Source organism: Arvicanthis niloticus, chromosome X, assembly GCF_011762505.2.
Source record: "Arvicanthis niloticus isolate mArvNil1 chromosome X, mArvNil1.pat.X, whole genome shotgun sequence".
In the NCBI taxonomy this organism is placed as follows: domain Eukaryota; kingdom Metazoa; phylum Chordata; class Mammalia; order Rodentia; family Muridae; genus Arvicanthis; species Arvicanthis niloticus.
Window position 1 is genome coordinate 127,687,367 of NC_047679.1, and position 18,917 is coordinate 127,706,283.

General features: G+C 42.6%; 1 protein-coding gene across 2 annotated transcripts; it reads left to right on the forward strand.

The window, feature by feature from the left end:
• Nucleotides 1–1,419: 1,419 nt before the first annotated feature.
• Nucleotides 1,420–18,734, forward strand: Gabrq (gamma-aminobutyric acid type A receptor subunit theta). 2 transcript variants are annotated; one of them, XM_076918609.1, is made up of 10 exons: nt 1,422–1,949; nt 3,900–3,988; nt 8,379–8,446; nt 9,452–9,672; nt 11,319–11,401; nt 11,818–11,952; nt 12,324–12,476; nt 12,963–13,219; nt 13,904–14,319; nt 15,687–18,734. In XM_076918609.1, exons 1-10 carry the CDS (start codon nt 1,801–1,803, stop codon nt 15,691–15,693), a joined length of 1,578 nt encoding a protein of 525 aa, XP_076774724.1. In that variant the 5' UTR covers nt 1,422–1,800; the 3' UTR covers nt 15,694–18,734. The 2 variants fall into 2 exon arrangements, with proteins under 2 accessions (XP_034340810.2, XP_076774724.1); XM_034484919.2 differs by lacking the exon at nt 15,687–18,734 and having other exon boundaries at nt 1,420–1,949; nt 13,904–15,679.
• Nucleotides 18,735–18,917: the final 183 nt, after the last annotated feature.

Here is an 18,917-nt window from a genome sequence, read left to right on the forward strand (position 1 = left end):
CTAGCTTGAATCTCTACTACTTTGTGACATTGGGTCAATTTCTCTTCTTTCTCTGAATCTGTTTACCCATATTACCATCCATTTCTTTAGGCAAAAAGATACAGATTACCTTTTGGTGAGAAACAGAATCTCTGTAAGGATATCTGGATGATCAGGGGTGATGGGACAGGAATCACAGTGTGAGAGCAGGCTTGTCTCTCAGTTCTTATATGTGATTAGCAATAACCTGTAAATCTTACCATTCCTTTTTCTCTTTCATGTCCATTTTCTGCAACAGTTGGGAAGATTTTTTTTTAAGGAAGATGTAACAGTACTCTGCACTTTAGGAGAATTCATGAGACCATGGAACATGGAATGGTTTGTTTCTAAATTGTGTTTTCAAAAGAAGTGGAAAAGGTTAAGTTAGTAACTGTAAGACATTGAGAAAACCAGGAAAGTGAAGGTTTTCTGTATTCACCCAACCTAAAGTTGTGTTACCAAGTACTGAGGGAAAGCAGAAAGGTGTTTTTCTATGTGTATGAGCCTAGTAAATGAAGGCTGGGCTTGAGATCCCATTTTACTTCAGTCCTTCTCTATGGTGTGACTTGGGAGGTGTAATGCTAGTGGACATGATTACGCCCTTTTTCTTATTACTGGGTACATGGGCTCTTGTAATGCTTTGGCACCAACTCTGTCATAGACCCAGTCTTGGACACAGAGGTTACTGTGAAGCCATTCCATAATCTTCTCTTCCATAACAGAAGCAGTTTCCAGATAGGGGAAGTAATAAAAGCCTCCTAACAAAAATCTCAAACTTTTCCATGTGATAGCATTTAAACTCAGGTGCATCAGCAACTTCTGGGGACGCCTGAAGCCTTCTTTTCCCCTTCAATTGTGTCAGCTTGGCTCCTCACTTCCACTCTGCAATCCCTGTCTACAGCAATGAATCCTACCTTAGGAAGACTCCAGCTGGTGAATACTTTCAGCTTCCTTGAATTTGTTTTTCTTGAGACCCTAAAGTTGAGGAAAAGAATACTCGGGGAAATTTGGCTCCAAGAAGACAGTTTCCATCCTCTGTGGTCAAAGCCCTGCATTGAGACCCTTGGGTAAGAGTCTCATCCGCCTACTCAAAGATGAAGCACATTAGGTTAAACATGTTGAGTTACTGGAGTGTCAATGGTCTGAGAACAACCTCCTGATTCTTCTAAGACGTACAAGTGTTTCAGAGCGCACATCTAGCCATGACAGTCACATGGTCACACTTCTTTCAAAATGCAAACTCTTGAACACAAAGTCTTCTAAAAGAAATACTGGCTTTCCCTGTGGTCCAGTCTCAGCAGTAAACCCCTCCCTCTCCCATGGCTGGACCCCACCCAGATGGCTAGAGGTAAAGCTGCAGAGACCTGAAGGGGAGGAGGCCTGACAGCGCGCAGCCTGAGGGGCGGAGGCCCAAGCGCGCGCCTTTTTGTTCCGCTCCAGGCGCCTGCGGGATTGGCTCAGCGGGTGCTGCCGTCGGAGTGGGCGGAGCCAGCCGCACGTCCCGCCCTACTCGGCACCCAGTTTCAGCCCCGAGCAGTGCCAAGAGAAGCGCACCTTGCAGTGGCACGCCCTGTGGACCTCTGCATGGGGAAGAGCTGCTGCTGAGCTGCTCTTCTTTCACGCCCTGGGCTCAGGAGCGACCCCATACTCCCTGCTCCTTAGGGTCTCGATTCTGCGGAAGGACTAGCGATTCCGCCCCTTTTGCCCAGTACTGACTCGCTCCCACCCCAACCCTGTCCCCTTTTCCAGCTGTCTGCTGCGGTCCCTAAGAGCACCGCAGCCATGGGCATCCGAGGCATGCTGCGAGCCGCCGCGCTCCTGCTGCTCATTAGGACTTGGCTGGCAGAGAGTAACGACCCCAGTCCCACCCCAAAATTCCACTTCGAGCTCTCCTCCAGCACGCCTGAAGTCATCCTGGATCTCTTCAACTGGTAAGCAGCCCAGCCTAGCTGAGCATGGAAGGGACAGGGGCAAACGAAGAGACAGACGTCTTGGCCTCTTGGGCAGAGAGAGCTGGGGGCAAGGGATTCGGACCTCGGTGTGCCTAGGAGATGAAGGGAGCTTGGTGAAATGATACTCCTAGCTTCAACCCACCTGTTACTGCTGTGTCTTATTGTGCCTACTGTCAGCCCAATTCTTGAGGCCAGAAGCACCCTCAACCCCAGAATCTACCTGATCATCCTCAGGGACTAAGGTCCCAGGCAGCTTTTCTCAGTCGTGTTCTCTGACGTCCATAGTACTAGGGGTGTACATGGGCAATTTGCAAAACAGACAGGAAAGACACCTGTTTGAGTAAAGATTTTTAGTCCATTTCCTGAAACAATATCTCTGTGTCTCTGTCCCTGTCTCTCTGTCTCTGTTTCTCTCTTTCTTTGGAGGGTAGGGTGAGGGGCTCGTTCAAATACAGCAGATTGGAATGATTAACTGTGTAATAAGTAGCTGTAAATGGCATGTAACCTCTGGCTTAAGGTGGGGTAAGCTTTTGTGCTTACTCCTATGAAAACGTTTGAAGATTTCAGTGTTTCTCTGTGTTTGATTTAAAGTTTCTTTAGGTCTGCAAGTATCTGAAGAGGGGATAAACCACCATCCTTGAAATGCAGATCACACACACACAAAAAATGTGTATTTGCAAGTGGCTACAGATCTGGGATGCTGGCACATGGGAAATCTGTGGACAGAAACAGGCGGGAATGTATTTCTTTAGTTTGGGAATAATTCATGCACACACTTTTAAATGTTACAAAATTAAATTTTATGATTGAGGGAAATAAGTAATAATTTTAAGTGGCAAATTAGAAATAAACATGCATTCAGAAAGGGGGAGGAGCTAAGCTGGGCAAGGTTCCAGCAGGCAGCTCTGCAGTGCTCTCAACTCAACATTTCAGACTGCGTCAGTGAACACACAGGGGTGGGGGAGTCAGGGAGAGATGGAAAGATCAAGAAAAGACACCCAGAGAGACAGGGAGATGGAGATTGCAGGGGTGATGCATCAAAGATCAAAGGAGCCCCAGTGACAGTGATGCCTGGGGCCTGTCTTCATTTAAAAGCCCTTTGGGGAATGGAAGTCTAGCTTAATCCAATGAGCATCTCAGAAAGCTCTGGAAAGGCCTACTCTCTGCAGTTGAGCTGTATTCACTTACAGGTGCTCACCTGAGTCACCTCCAGGCTAAAAACACATGTGTAGTGAGTAAGATGCCTATTCCCAGGATGGATCTTTTCAAAGACAGCTCTAAACCCTGGGAATCAGAAATGGCCTAGTTCAATGAGAGTCATAAATGCAAGACACTCTCTTTCCCTCGCACCATGTGTCATATACCAACTCTCTCACACCATGTTGACATAAATGTAAGGGGGAAGGGGAAATAACCAGACCAGGTAGAGGAAATGTGTCTTTGAGCTGGAAAACATGAGCCCAGCTCAGGGCACCGTAACCATTGGGAGCTGAGCTCCAGGGGCAATGACGTACCACTGGAAAGATTGCCAGCAATCAGCATCCAGGGGTACCTCAAGGTGCAGTGTCTCAAAGAACCAGAATAATACAGTTTTCTGAGGGTCTCATCTGTCTACCTTTCCTCCTCTCCTATGGTGGGCTTTCTTCCCCTGACCACTATTTCTTCCTGGTAACAGGGATCCAATCCTTGGGCCCCACCCTCTGGATGAAAACTGTGAAGGGGGAGGGTAAAGGGAAAAAGAGTCTGCGTCACTGCTGTGTTTCTGGCTGACTCACTGTGGGCTGAGAGGGGAGGAAGGGAGGGTGAAAGCACACACATATGACTGCACATGTTTACATATATACAGGAACAGTGACGGCCCTGGCAAATCAGCCACTGGTAAGTGGGCCACAAGTCAACCAGCATTTACTCATGGCTTCTCTGTTTCAGCAAAAATTGTGCAAATGAAGCTGTGGTTCAAAAGATTTTGGACAGGGTGCTGTCAACATATGATGTCCAACTGAGACCAAATTTTGGAGGTAAGCCAAACTGAACACTAGAGGCTTTAAATTAGATGGAATAGAGCCAGTACCACCCTGGAAGCTAACCAGGGTCTACACCTCTGCCTCCCACCCCCAGATCCTACTTTCTTGAATCTGCCAAACCTTGCAAGGCAGCTCCTTTAGATTTGGACCTTCTGCTCTTTCATTGAATGTATCAATGTACCTGAGTTTCTATGCCAGAAACCTTTTCCTCCTTCCTCTCTTCTAACGGCGTTGCCATCCTTAAGCAAGTCTAGGAATTGAGAATTGAGGCCATGGTCTTCTCTGCCTCTGTCATCTAACACACCTAGGCCTGGAACCCTGCTATAATGTCCTGTTTTTCCAAGCCTTCAGCTCCGACCAAATTCAGTCCATCTAGCATCCTGTATTATATGTGTTCTTCATAAAATTCAGCCTGATGGCCACTAACAGAGATAAGAAGTGACAAGGAAACAGGACAGCTTACTGTAGGATGGGATATAATCCACTGGGTAATCACTGCTAGTGATTCACATTTGTGCTACATGTGTAACTGTCTTCTGAAAATACTGTGCCACTTTGGAAAACAAGAAAGTTTCTCTTGGCCCTAAATTGAAGAGGTGAGATAATTTGCTTGCACTTCACTCCAGTACATGAGGGCAGAAGGCTCTGCCCAAGGGCTCCAAGGTAAGTCTGCAGAAACGGGGTTGAAAAAGGCAGAAGGCATATAACGTCTTTATGCTACTGAGGCCCCAGCACCAGCAGCTTTTCCATTTAGCATATAGAAATTCAGAGGGGAAAGCACAGCTGAATAAAACCCCTTATATGGTACTAGCCTCTGAATCATTGTGCCAAGCCCCAAAGGATGCCTCTTTCTCACTTTAATATTTGTCCACAAAGGCCAAACAGTAGCCATCCCCTCTCAATGAGCACATGTTCACCACTGTTTCAGGCTCAGGCTGCCCTCCCTGCACCATTCAAGATTAAAAGAAGGGAACAGAGGCAAAAGTGAATCTCTGGGTATTGTCCAGCACTATAGGTCCACAGTAGGCCTGGGGCCTCTTGCTATCAACTTTCATATTACAGCAAGTATTATGATCATGCCAGGCTGGAGCATCTGATAAAATATGGGCCCCTATAATTACTTTGCCAAACAGGTGGGGGCAGTAGGAGGAGGGGACAAGGAGAACTTAGAACCACCTGCCATTTAGATGGAAAGGAACACTACAGGCTGTAAGTCTGGAACTGTTGCATGGGAGAAATATGGTGGAAGACCCATTGATGAGACAGCCAGGCTAGAGCACTCAGAGTTTAGGGAACCCAGGACTCTCTGTATAGCTTCCAATAAACAGAGTGCCCTCTGTATTTAATATGGAATAGAGTTTTAGGCGTTAATCTTCACAAATAAGAATGTTCCTGATTCCCTCCCTCACACACATGGGAACATGAGACAGGCACCCAACATCATAAGGAAGACATGGAACATTTTCACCTAAGCTAGAGAAATAAGAGCAATGTACCCTTACTCTGGTTGTGTCCCTGTGCCATATTATGGCTTGGCAAGGCAAATATACTCTGCATTTCAGTATCTACTACCTCTTCAGCTAAGAGCCCTTGAGTGGGCTACTGCCCTGGTTCTTTTGCTCCGCAACATTCCACATGAGTAAAGGCATCACTAGGATGGTCTAGAGAAGCCTAACCTTGGAGGAAGGGGCTGGCAATTGGGCTTTAAATAAATAATCAGGCATGCAGGCCTCTCTGGGGCTTGTTGCCTACTAACACAGCTACCATCTGCTAAAAGTGTAGGGAGGGCAGCCTGAAAGGCAGCAATCAAACCCAGTGTTTCTAGGAACCTCTGTCACTACATAGCATTTTCCTGGGGCTTTTCAAACTAGCCCTAACACAACCCCATTTGCTTCTCAGCTGTCATTTATACACTTATTCCCCAAAGCACTTTGCTCTTTAAGGCACTGGGTTTGAAATAATACATCTTCCTCTCTTTAGCTCAGCTTCTATTGCAATCAGCCTGCAGTGAAACCAGCAGGTTGAATTGCAAGCATCACATGTACACATATTTCCCTAGCAGCAGTGTGGTGTAATATACTTTGCTATAAGCTGATGAGAGAATAATAAAATGGACTTCTCCATAGTACCTTACAGCTTACTATTTTCATAATGATGATCATATTTGGGTCTTGCCAATGGACACTGCAAATACCCAGGCAAAGGGAAAAATCAGGAGACAGAACACTGACACAGAATTACACATTGAGTCACACTTGTACATTAAACACACCATCATTACACAGTATTAACTCACATGAGCACAGTCATGAGTTCAATCACATAGACACACATAAACATGACAATACATTCGGTTAAATTCACACATTAATGCACACAAACATGACCCAAACTCATACATTAACACTCATACAAAATGGCCAAACACATACACATATATATATGAGGAAAATACTTGTTCATGCACAAACATATAGAAATAATCACAAAAACTCATTTACACACATAAATACACAGTTTGCTCATACAATCAGACATTTACATGAACATACTCATACTTATGAACATACTCACATGTCCATTGCCATGAAAACATATTCACATGTGCAGACAAGTACATTCATGCACACAGACAAGTTCACAAACACACCTAAACATGAACATACTTGGTCACGCATTCACTCAATACAAATATGCTTACATATACTCATTTATACCCATATATAATCATACAAATCCATTCTTACATAAGAGCAAATACAACAACATACTCAACATATAAATATTCTAACATATTGACAAACCATCAGTATTCACATATGTGTTCATATGTATACATAAACATGAGTGTTTACATGTATACTTAAAAAATTCACTCACACTTTAATAAACAGTAACATTAATATACAAACATGCTCATATATGCAAATATACCTATAAATTCTGTCATGTTATATATTATCAAACTCATACAACCACACACATTCACTCACAGTTGTTTGTTTACACAAACACTGATTTACTCCCACATATGGACAAACAGTGACACAGTCATACACAGATGAACATTGTACCTATTGATGCACTCAAATATGGCTGCAGACACAAGCACACTAGCAAATTTAATTTACACATTAACATCCTTATGTACATATGCTTATAGTACCATACAACCATGGTCACACAAATATGCTGGCATATACTCACTGTCGCATAAAAACATTCAATATGCATACAAAATCATTCATACACATAGGCAATCACACAGACACTCATATATGAGCATGCAGAATCACACATTCATTTATATACTACTGTACTCATACATTTAGTTCCATATACCACATCTACATGCCTGCATATCCTAATTCCACAAAGCATAATGAAACAAACATGTAAGTATACTCCTTCACATAACTCTCATAGTCACATGTGTGTTGCCTCATGATAAATATTCTCATGTTTCACTTGAACTCTCTCATATGTTGTCTCCCATACAACACACTGGATCACAAACATGCCCATACAACACACTGGATCACACAAACATGCCCATATAACACACTGGATCATACAAACATGCCCATATAACACACTGGATCATACAAACATGCCCATATAACACACTGGATCATACAAACATGCCCATATAACACACTGGATCATACAAACATGCCCATATAACACACTGGATCATACAAACATGCCCATACAACACTCTAGATCACACAGACATGCCCATATAACACACTGGATCATACAAACATGCCCATATAACACACTGGATCATACAAACATGCCCATATAACACACTGGATCATACAAACATGCCCATACAACACTCTAGATCACACAGACATGCCCATATAACACACTGGATCATACAAACATGCCCATACAATACTCTGGATCACACAGACATGCATGCACACTTACTCATACACAGACATGATCACACACATATGGACACATTCATCTAAATAGAAACACATTCCCAAAGTCACTAGCAAACATGGACACGCTCACATTCACTTACACAGAACCATGAACCATAGCTCTTTTTCATGGGCTTGTTGAGTTTCAGTTTTTTATCAGAAAACATTTACCACAGAGTGCTTCATTTCATATTTTCCTTTTCTGTTGCCTTTATACCTTCCTTTCAGCACAGCATAAGCAAGGCCTTGCTCTAAGCTTCTTGACCTTCATTTAACTATGATACCATTATTCCCATTTAACCCACGAGGAAGCTCAGGCTCAGAGAGCTTAAGTGACTTAAGATCACACAACCAGCAAACCTCCAAACTAGCTTTAGCCTAGACAACTGGGTCTTGAGTGCATAACCTTTATCCAAATTTTCATGTGATTGTATCTTCCTGTATTGTAGGAGCTCCTGTACCTGTGTCAGTATCTATATATGTCTCCAGTATTGAACAGATCTCAGAAATAAATATGGTAAGTCTATAGATTATGGTCATGTGCTGGAAAGAAGGGACAAGACTCACAGTCATAAGCCAACTCTAATTGTTCTGACCTGTAACAGAATTCCTATGAAAAGGGAGTAAGGGTAGGTTTAAAAGTGATAGCCCTCTGGAAGAGAAAAAAAAAGTCAATTGAAGGCTCACCTTACAACATATCCAAAAACTCAGTTACATGTAGATTATCAACCCCCCCAAAAATCTAGGAAGCTTTTAAAAGATTTAATTGCACACTATGTTTGTACTACAGGGTAGTTAAGATTTATCTCATAAGACACACATTGCCCAAAACAGGAGTCAGATGCTGCTGAGGTTGATGACGTGGAAACACTGCTGTCACCTGTTGTCAGCTTTTGCAGGGATGCAAATGGCCACTTTCACCTTACTATTATAATTTCTTTCTGTTCCGGGCATGTATGGTACTTTTTTTTTTTTTTTACATAGTTAAATACATTGTCTGTCTGTATGTGAAAATATTCTCCAGGAATACAGGAGAGCAAATTATAGTTACACACAGCAACTTTGAATGGGCCTCACAAATACAATACTGTGTAGGAAAAGGGGGTTACAGATATGTGTGTGTGTGTGTGTGTGTGTGTGTGTGTGTGTGTGTGTGTGTGTATTCTAATTGGACAATGTTACAAAAATAAGTCCAACTAGGCATTGTGTTTTCTAAAAAATACACATGGAAACAATGAAACTCTACCCTGATATATGGGAAATAGTGACATAAAATCTTGAATAATGTTTCCTGCTGGTTGTGGAAAATGTGCTCTGAAAAACACACATTGAAACTTTCTTAACCTGGATATTAATTATAGAAGCTTAATTTTTGCTGTTCCTTCTTAAGCATGTTTATAGACCCATCTGTATGACATGTCTCATATAGTAGCATATATGTATATGTGCACATATAACATATGTTTACAGAAGACAGAGAGCTGGACAATCTGACAACTGTCATTTACCTGTTTCCCCCAAGGACTATACAATCACAATGTTTTTGCATCAGACCTGGAAGGACACACGCTTAGCTTACTATGAGACCAACCTGAACCTGACTCTGGATTATCGGATGCATGAGAAGCTCTGGGTTCCTGACTGCTACTTTGTGAATAGCAAAGATGCCTTTGTGCATGATGTAACTGTGGAGAATCGTGTATTTCAACTTCACCCAGACGGGACAGTTCGATATGGCATCCGGTGAGTCCCCACAAGAGTCTTGGGCTATTCTGACAAGCTTCATTCTTCCTACTGTGTATTGCATACACTTTCACATACTTTCTAATCCCTCATGCAAATGTTCCCCTCTTCAGGAAATCCTCAAAATTCCTATGGCTGAATACTCAATTTAAAAAAAAAAATGAGGTCTTATGATGGGAGGGTGTATTAAGAAATCTGAGTTTACTGGAAACAGTGTTCTTTATTTTGTGGACAATGAAGAAAGAAATTCACAATGTTGCCTACCATTTGTGAGAAGAAATATTGTTTTTATTAAATTTTATGTAACTATCATATATGTTTTTTAAAAAGAAATCCTGATTCTCTGGACCAAAAGATCTCTTTTTCCATTTCGCTTACGTGTGTTGAATTCTTTATCTCCTTGCAGCAATGAAGGGAGACTAAGAAATGCTGAAGCCTAGGCTCTGCCTGTCTCCTTCTTTATATTTACACCATGCAGAGTATAAGGAGAAGAAGAAGCTAATGCTGTAAGAGGGCTATGGTAGGGCTTCTCAGCTCCTGCTCTCTTTATACAGAAAACACATGCACACTGGTAGTCTTCCACTGATCCATTTGCAATGGAGCAGTCACCAAAATTAATGTCACAGTTTCAGCTCAGATTGTCAGTAATACAAGCTGATAGGTCATCATAGCCCAGAAAATGTTTCCTGGTGGTAGCTACCATGGTTACTTTGGGGTACTCTCTCCCCATTTCTTCCTTTCTTCTTCCTCTATCCACATTCCCATAGAATCATGGAATATCAATGCTCACATGAAACTGATCAATAATCACTCTTATTTAAAGTAAAGGAGGCATTGGCTAATGAATAATACTTGGGAAATTCATTTTTTAAGGCGGTAAGTACACACACTACCCAGTCTCCAAAATGAAATCCCTCCAAGGACCGACAGGGCTTAGACTAGCTTAGCAGATGGGAGGGAAAGAAAATGACATAGGACAGAAATGAAGCAGTAGAGAGATGTTTTTTCATTATGCTGTTTTCAAGCATAAGCCACCTCCCTAACCCCGTCAAGGCCATTTGCTTGGATTCCACTCCTGGCTGCACAGCGTAGCAATTAATGCTTCTTCTAACTGTATCTACTGTCAGCACTGTCTGCATCATCCATGGATAAGCATTTCGTGTCCACTAATGTCTTTGTAGCTCTCAGTGCCATGTTGGCCCTCACTACCGACATGAATATAGATATGGTCTAAGGCTGCTCTGGGTCACTGCCCACATTTATACTTGCACATCACATACCTGCTTTCCCCAGTGGCTATTCAGCCTTAGCACATTACATACAGCACACAGTGTTCTCTCAACAGCTCTGTTGATAACTTTAACCAGCACAGGTGTTTCTGTCTCTGTATTGTTTCCTCAAGGGCCCTTCCCTTTCTGATGTTCTGTGGTTTTTCTGGCATGATTATATATATATATTATATGATTTTTGTTTCAGCTCTGCCAAATCTTGTGGATTCTTTATCAAATTCCAATTTTTCTCTCTCTGCCTCCCCCCAATTCCATACATATGTGTCAACCCTCCACCTAACCTTTGCGTCCCCACCTTACAGAATCCTTAGGAATAAGCTTGACTAATTTCCCTTCCTTTTCTGTTTTCCTTGGCAGACTTACCACAACAGCAGCCTGTTCCCTGGATCTGCAAAACTTCCCTATGGACAAACAATCCTGCAAGCTGGAGATGGAGAGCTGTGCGTGTCTCCCCTGTGGATCCTTCATCCCTGAGTTGGGCTACAGCAGTCAAGAAAGCAGGAGTAGAGTTGACACCAAGAACAGCACAGCTCCTTTGCTATGCATTTCCCTCTTTCTTTCCAAATATGTTCATAGCAGTATATAAAAAATAGATAAATAGTAGCTGCATAATGAACTGACAGATAGCTGTATATACCTGGCATCTGGGAGTAGGTGGCCTTTATTGTGTAGACAATTCAATTGAGAAACTCCAAAGTGGAAGTCCTCTCTCTTTGCAAGTGTTTAGATTCCCCCATGCTCACACTCAGAATGCCACAACATAGCCCCCAAATTTCAAGTGCTGACCATGTTTTGGTTTTCACAGACTTCTGTGGGGTGAAATCTGCCTAGATTAACTCTTGGTTTCACCTCCCAGATGGCTACACCATCGAAGACATTGTATTATCCTGGGAAGATGATAATGCTATCCACATTACTGATGAGCTGCATATCCCTCAGTACACCTACCTGGGGAGGACAATTACCAGCAAGGAGGTGTACTTCTACACAGGTGAGCCAGACAGCCTCTTTCTCTCCCATTTCTTGTCCCCTTTACACCAGTATAAATGCTTGGGGGCATCTGCCTTTTATCCTTATAGTTGTCTCCATCCTTTCCCATTTCTTTGGTTCTAAACACATCTCATCTTCGCTCTCCCCTTGATAAAGCCCTAGTGACTCACCCCTACAGATGGAGAATAAGTGTGGAGGGCTTGGACAGACTAACAATACTCTATAGCTGGCAATGATTCCTGCTTCTCATAGGGCTGGCCTCTCACCCTCCATCTGTTTGCAGCCTGAAAACATTTCATGTGGAAATGAGTGAGACAGGAGGGAAGTTAGAGCTGACTTGCATAGGCCTGATACTGATGTGTATTCTTACAGGCTCCTACATGCGCCTGATAGTGAAGTTCCAGGTACAGAGGGAAGTCCGCAGTTACCTTGTGCAGGTCTATTGGCCCACAGTCCTCACCACCATTCTCTCCTGGATATCATTTTGGATGAACTATGATTCCTCTGCAGCCAGGGTAACTATTGGTAAGTTCTATCTCCATCTCAGGAAGAAACTTGGATCATTTTGCTTACAAAACAAGTAAAGACAGAACAGAGAAGACCTTGAACTTCATTCAGGTCTAGGTTTGAGGGAGGCATCAAATGTTTTGAGCAAGGAACAGCCTAGAATATTGATCTACTTGGCCGGTTTTTACCTTCTGTGTAGCAGATTGGTCTATCTTTTCCTTTAGGGATACAACTATATATATATGTTAGTGTTCAGAAATCTTCAGATACTAAAAGAAGACTTTATGGAACTGGAGATGTTAATTACTTAAACCATGGCTAGAAATATGAGCTTGATACAAAGCAATCAAGCTGATAAGCATAGGGAGCAGGAGCAAGGAGAGGACATGGGCAAACCTTCACCCCAGAGGTGGCCTCTCTTCACCTCCTTTAAGGTATAGACCCAAAGGTTTGTTAAAATTGCAGCTATTGAAGGAGAGTAACCCTGTACTGTGTTGTTCATAGGAATAACTTCGATTCTTGTCCTGACTACCATCGACTCACATATGCGGGATAAACTCCCCCATATTTCCTGTATCAAAGCCATTGATATCTACATCCTTGTGTGCCTGTTCTTCGTTTGCCTGTCCCTGCTGGAGTACGTCTACATCAACTACCTTTTCTTCAGCCAAGTGCCTCGACGTAATCACAGGAGATGCCGGAAACCCAGAAGAGTTGTTGCCCGATACCGCTACCAAGAAGTGGTGGTAGCAAATGTGCAGGTTTGACATTTTGACTGACAGCTAGCTTTTCTCAGGACCTCCTCAGCCTAGGCTTAGCACTTGACCCTTTCACATTTCATAGTTGCTTTTATCCTCATACTTACTTGTATATGAAAGGCATACCCACACTCATCTATAGATAGTAAATATTTGATATCATGAAGCAAGAATCAGAACTTGATTTCTCTATATCTTCGATCCAAGTTTGCTCCATTTTACAGGCTTCCAGAGTAAGTGATAAAACTAGAAAGGGAGGGGAGGTGCAGGAAGACTGGCCTTCATACTTTTCCTTCGCTGGCACTTCAGACACCTGAGAACTTACTGAACCCTTTGCCTTGGGGTATATGTAAATGTGCAACAACACCACTCCTTTGCAGAAAGCTCAACCTCACGCTAGCTTGGAAACCTACATATAGCACATAGTATTCCTGAGGTCACAACTGCTCCATGGGGAAACAGTTGCTTGACTGCAGCTATGACACTCTCTGCATGTTAAAACAACCTCCTGGTTCAGTTTCTCAACCCCTCTAAGCACCTCAGAGAGCCCAACAAGCTCTGCCCATCAAAGGTATCAACAGTAGCTTTACAAGCACTAATCAGGAAAGTTCCTTCCGTTTTCTCTTTCCCTATGCATGCCCATTAGGTGATATGAAACTAATCAGCTTATTCATTATCTCCTTCAAGGATGGCCTGATTAATGTAGAAGACAGAGTGGAAGACAGAGCTGGCCCCCTTCCTGATAGCCCCATGCAAGCTCATCTGGCAAGCCAGGAAAGTCTAGGATCCTTGGCGTTCACGTCAAAGCAGGCCCAGCTGGCTACCTCGGAAAGCCTCAGCCCACTCTCTTCTGTCTCAATCCAGGCCCAATTGGCCACTGGAGAAAGCCTGAGTGATCTGCCCTCCACCTCTGGGCAAACACTGCCTGATTGTACCATTCACTTTCATGGCTTTCCTACTAATGACAGTATTATCCCCATCAAAATCCACAGCCGTTCTGATGCCCTTGATGATGACGACTCCGAAGAAAGCCTAAGCTCTAAGGAGAGCCATGGCCATGGAAGCAGCCCCACTGGAAGGCTCAAGCTCCAGATTAGCCAGAGGTGTGTGCAAGAAGCAAGTTGGGACCTTGATAAAATTGAGAGCTTATAGGATGACATCAGTATCACGAGCAGCTGGCTTGGCCTTGATGAACAATGCAAGGGGGATGCTGACAGTATCTGGAGCCTTACTGATGAGGAGCTGTTGGCCTGTGACCAAGAGAAAGACAGTACCTCAGAGTCTGAGGAGAATTGCTCCCCAAGCCCTGGGTGCTCCTTCAATGAAGGGTTCTCTTTTCAGCTCTTTAAGCCTAACCGGGTCACTAAGGTTGATAGATGGTCCCGTTTCCTCTTCCCTCTTTCCTTTGGGCTGTTTAATGTAGTTTACTGGTTATACCACGTCTATTAGTTCCTCATACACCACAACAGCAGAGATACTATGACGTGTTTCCTTCATAGTTTCTTTGGTTTTATCTTTCCCTCTTCCCCTTCTTCATTTTAGTTGGCAAAGGTTTTTGGGGTTTTTTTGGGGGGGGGAGTTGTTTTGTTCTGTTTTGTTTGGAAGGTGCAATCAAATCCATTGGGCACTTCTCTTTATTATGAGGTGGGGAGGAGATAGAAAAAACATGTAGCCAGAGGAGAAAGATTGAGGAAGACTTGAAAATAAACTGCACATTGATTTCCTCCTGCTTGAAAATTCTCACCTTTCACTTTAAACAGTCCATCAGCCTAGAAACACCCTTGGAAGTACTTAGAGGACAGAAGAGCCATGCTGAGGAATGAGGATAATCTGGTTCACAAACATTCCTGGGACCTTTGTTTTTAGTCCCCTCAAAGTGTTGAGATTGCTTTTGAATCACTTTTTTCCTTCCTCCTGGTTGCCATGCACCTTGTCTGCCTGCTAAAAATGGCTTTGGGAAAAGAAGTCAAACCAAGTTGGCCTGGGGTATGCAGAGAGGAGCTAGGCAGGGTTTGGATATTCTCACAAAGGAAAGTTGGGAATCATTTGTAAGTGCCTTGTACTTTGAGTGTAGAGTTGTGAGACAGGAGTGGCAAGGGCAGGTGGGTAGGAGGGACTGCCAAAGATATATAGCAGAGTAAGTGAGAAAACTTGCTTCCAGCAGGGGAGGTAAGACAGGAGAGTAATGTCAGGCTGAAGTTTGTACATGTTCAGCTATTCCCTTTTAAGTTACTAGACCTTCTTTTGCCCATATTTCCCCTTCACATTGCCTGACAGTAGGGACTCAGTACTTCCATTCAGTTATGAGTTAGGTTTCTATCAATTGCTGGGTTGATTACTAGTTACAGTAGACACAATTGGTGAGTAAGCACTAGTTGAGAAGGTTCAGATTTGCAATTTCACCATCAGCCTAGAATGACATATGAACAACTACTATGAATCTATATACTAATCCTTTCTATTTGTCTAGTGCATAGTAAGTGTCAACGAGCTCCCTGACCCATCACATCGTTGGATCCTCACAGGAGCCCTGTGAGCCAGGAAAGACAGAGTACCTTGTCTCCAGTGTTCCGAGGAAAATGTGGAGCTTCTGTGCCATGCTTAAAGATGCTTGTTCTTTCTCCTTATCTGCCTAACTCTCAACTAACTGCCCCTTCCCTGTGCTCAAGCTGCCAAGCTTACTGGACAGAACCTGGAGCATCTCTATATGAAGAGGCTACTGACCAGCCACTGAACATGGAGCCTACTCAGCAGGGGTCCTGGTAAGAGTAGGATGAACCTGCATACCAACTTTCCAGAAAGCACCAGCTCATTGATGGAGGTCATGAAGGAACTTTTCCAAGCACTCAACCTTTAACCCCCCTTCCTCTATAGGCAGCCTCTCCTTCAGCCCTATACTCCTCTGCCCATCCACCTCCTTAACTGTACTTCTATGTTTATATGTTTTTGTGTATCTCTGAGTATGAGTGTGTATGTGTCCAGGTATGTCTATGTGCTGTCCATACTACCATTTGAGAAGCTGTACTAGTGTCAATATACATTGGTATATGTGAATGCATATCTGCACTGTGTGGATGAATAGTGTGTATGCATCTCTATGAGAGTGTCACTTGTGTACTTATATTAACACAGCTGAATGCATTCTGTATACATTCATTGAGTGTGCATGTCTGTATACCTGTGTTTGTCAAACTTAGTTGGTGTAAAAGGATGTACATCAAAAACCACATGTATTCCCCGTAGAAGGTTCTTGTAGAAACAGCATGACTCTAGTGACTTGCTTTGACACAGTGGGGAAAGTCTTATTTAACTGGACTGATTAACTGTTTCTTTTCAGTTCTAGAGAGCCAGGTGGACCTACTGGGGAAATACATTTGTAGCTAATCCTAGATACAAACTTGGCTGCTTGAATAGGCCCCAAAATCTACCTTGTGTTTGGAGTTTGAACTTTTCTTACTTTAACTCAATTCAGGGAAAGAGTCAGAGAAGTAAAAATGGAAAGGAGCACTAAGTACTCCTGAACAGATGGTCTCTGTATTGTCTCTTCTCCATGCATAGGCACAATTCTAGCCTTTTATGCATACACACCCAGACACACATACCTATTACATCACACATGCATACATACATATCAGGAGCACCCATGCTCTGAGTTATATTTATAGGCATGTCCAGACATATATACACACACAAATAAACATGCACAGAGACATACATACTTTTAAAACAACTCAAAACAAGAAAGTTCTACCAAAATATCTAAGATTGTCTATTTTGTTTTGGAAACCCAGCACAAAGAGATCCAGATTAAAGGAAGAGCAGAGAGTTCTCATCTGGAATCTGAGCATTCATTGGATATGTACTTGGATTTGGAGACCTATAATTGTATAGTGTTGAACCACCACTAGAGTAAAGTTACAAAGAGGTATTAGAGTAGCAGGAACAAAGATACAACAAAGAAGGGGTAGAGAGGCCAGTTGTAAATATTCACATAGCTAGATATAGCATACCCTAAAAAGACTATTTTGCCCTAATGTGCTGCAATGAGAGCAGTTAAACTCTACTGCAATTCATACATGTCAAAGTACCGTGGAGATCTGGCAATGACGGCTTTTCAGGAACTTGAATTTTCTGTTTTTTTTTTTTTTTTTTTTTTTCATGGCTATGGTCTTTCTTACTTGAAAGTTGCCAGATCTCCCCTTGTATTCTGTGTGGTCTGTTGTTTGTCTTCATCAAGCCCTGTCTTCTGCTGCCCCCATTCCCTTTCCATACAGCCCCTTTCCCATACAGGCATATCTTCTCTATCTGGCTGCCTATGTCTCCTCCCGAACTTCCTCCAACACCAAGTAGTTGAGAAAGCAGAGCATCTGAACAGTGCTTCTGGGGTTCAGCAAGTCAAACACCTTGGACAGAAGGAAGACCCTTACTAAGTCTGGGATGGAGAAACCCCACTTTACTACTCTATTCTGTCTTGCCTTACCCTCTCTCCTTGCCCCCTAGAATTCCTGTCTGAGAAAGACACCAGCTTCTGTCTTTCCAATGCATCATTTTATTGTAGAAATATGTGATATATTTCCTGCCCAGTTTGATTTGCACTGTGAGGTGTCTCTGCAGAGAGAACAATCTATTGAGTCTCAATGGAGTTTGTCCAATGTATTCTTACAATCTATATCATCCTCATTCGTAGCAAGGCTGCAAACTCTTGACATACTTAGAACCAGGTTTTGCTGAGATTGTGACCATTCCTAATGAGGGTTCCTTACTCTGTATATACAGCAGCAATGCTTTCAAGCTATTAACTACTGAAGGCACTCACTAAGTACTCCATCTGCATGATACCCTGTGGTAATAAGCAGGAACTTTCTAGCTACTCCACAACCCAGCATCCAAAGTGATTGTAACTTCTCCTACTGAAAGTGCAGTGTGTTTGTGTTTTTTGTATGGTGTCCTGAGATTAATATGAGTCTAAATTATCAGTGTTGGGTTTTCAGAAGAGGAAGGAAATGATATTAAAATATCTCTCTGATATACTTCAATAATGAAATAGGCTAGCTGGTCAGGGTCATCCCTGTGGAACTCTGTGTAAGAATTTGTACCCACTATTATGCTAGACTGTATTCCTGGGATCAGTATTCATTAGCAAAGGTAAAGATACCAGAATTCGGATTCTTTCAATGGCAATTAAGTCAGTAACATTCTGGGAGCATATGAATTATGGTAAAGTCACATACATATAGATCTTCAGTAGTGTTATTGAGCCAAGACAGTAAAAAGTAAGAAAAGACATTGACCAACAGCCAGGTGACCTAAGTGACCTGACCTGCAAGGGACACAGTAGCAGAGCCTTACTAGATAAGTGAGTGCCCATGTTGAGCTCATTAATTGACATTCTTATGAGAAAGAGACCAGTCCAGACTTGAAGAAATTGAAACATGAAAGAGCATAAAATTATGCTTCTGAAAAATAAACTTTAAAAAACATGTAAATAGCAGAAGGCAAAATAAAGATCTATAATAGCAAATACTCTGGTGTGTCTGTGTTTCCTCAATTAGATTGATAGATACTACATGGGACACTCATCCAGGTCTGAAAACCTCTATCTTCCATTATTCATGGTTTTCAAGAGGGGGGAGCTAGCAACACAGTCACTGAATAATTCACAGTTTTGCACAAAGTCATTTAGGGTCTTTGGAAACAAAAG

Excerpts from the sequence above, each read along its gene's own strand:
- Gabrq (XM_034484919.2), top strand. The coding sequence starts at position 1,801 with ATGGGCATCCGAGGCATGCTGCGAGCCGCCGCGCTCCTGCTGCTCATT. Across the intron at positions 3,989-8,378 it reads ACTGAGACCAAATTTTGGAG|GAGCTCCTGTACCTGTGTCA; the intron begins GTAAGCCAAACT and ends CCTGTATTGTAG. Across the intron at positions 11,953-12,323 it reads GGAGGTGTACTTCTACACAG|GCTCCTACATGCGCCTGATA; the intron begins GTGAGCCAGACA and ends GTATTCTTACAG.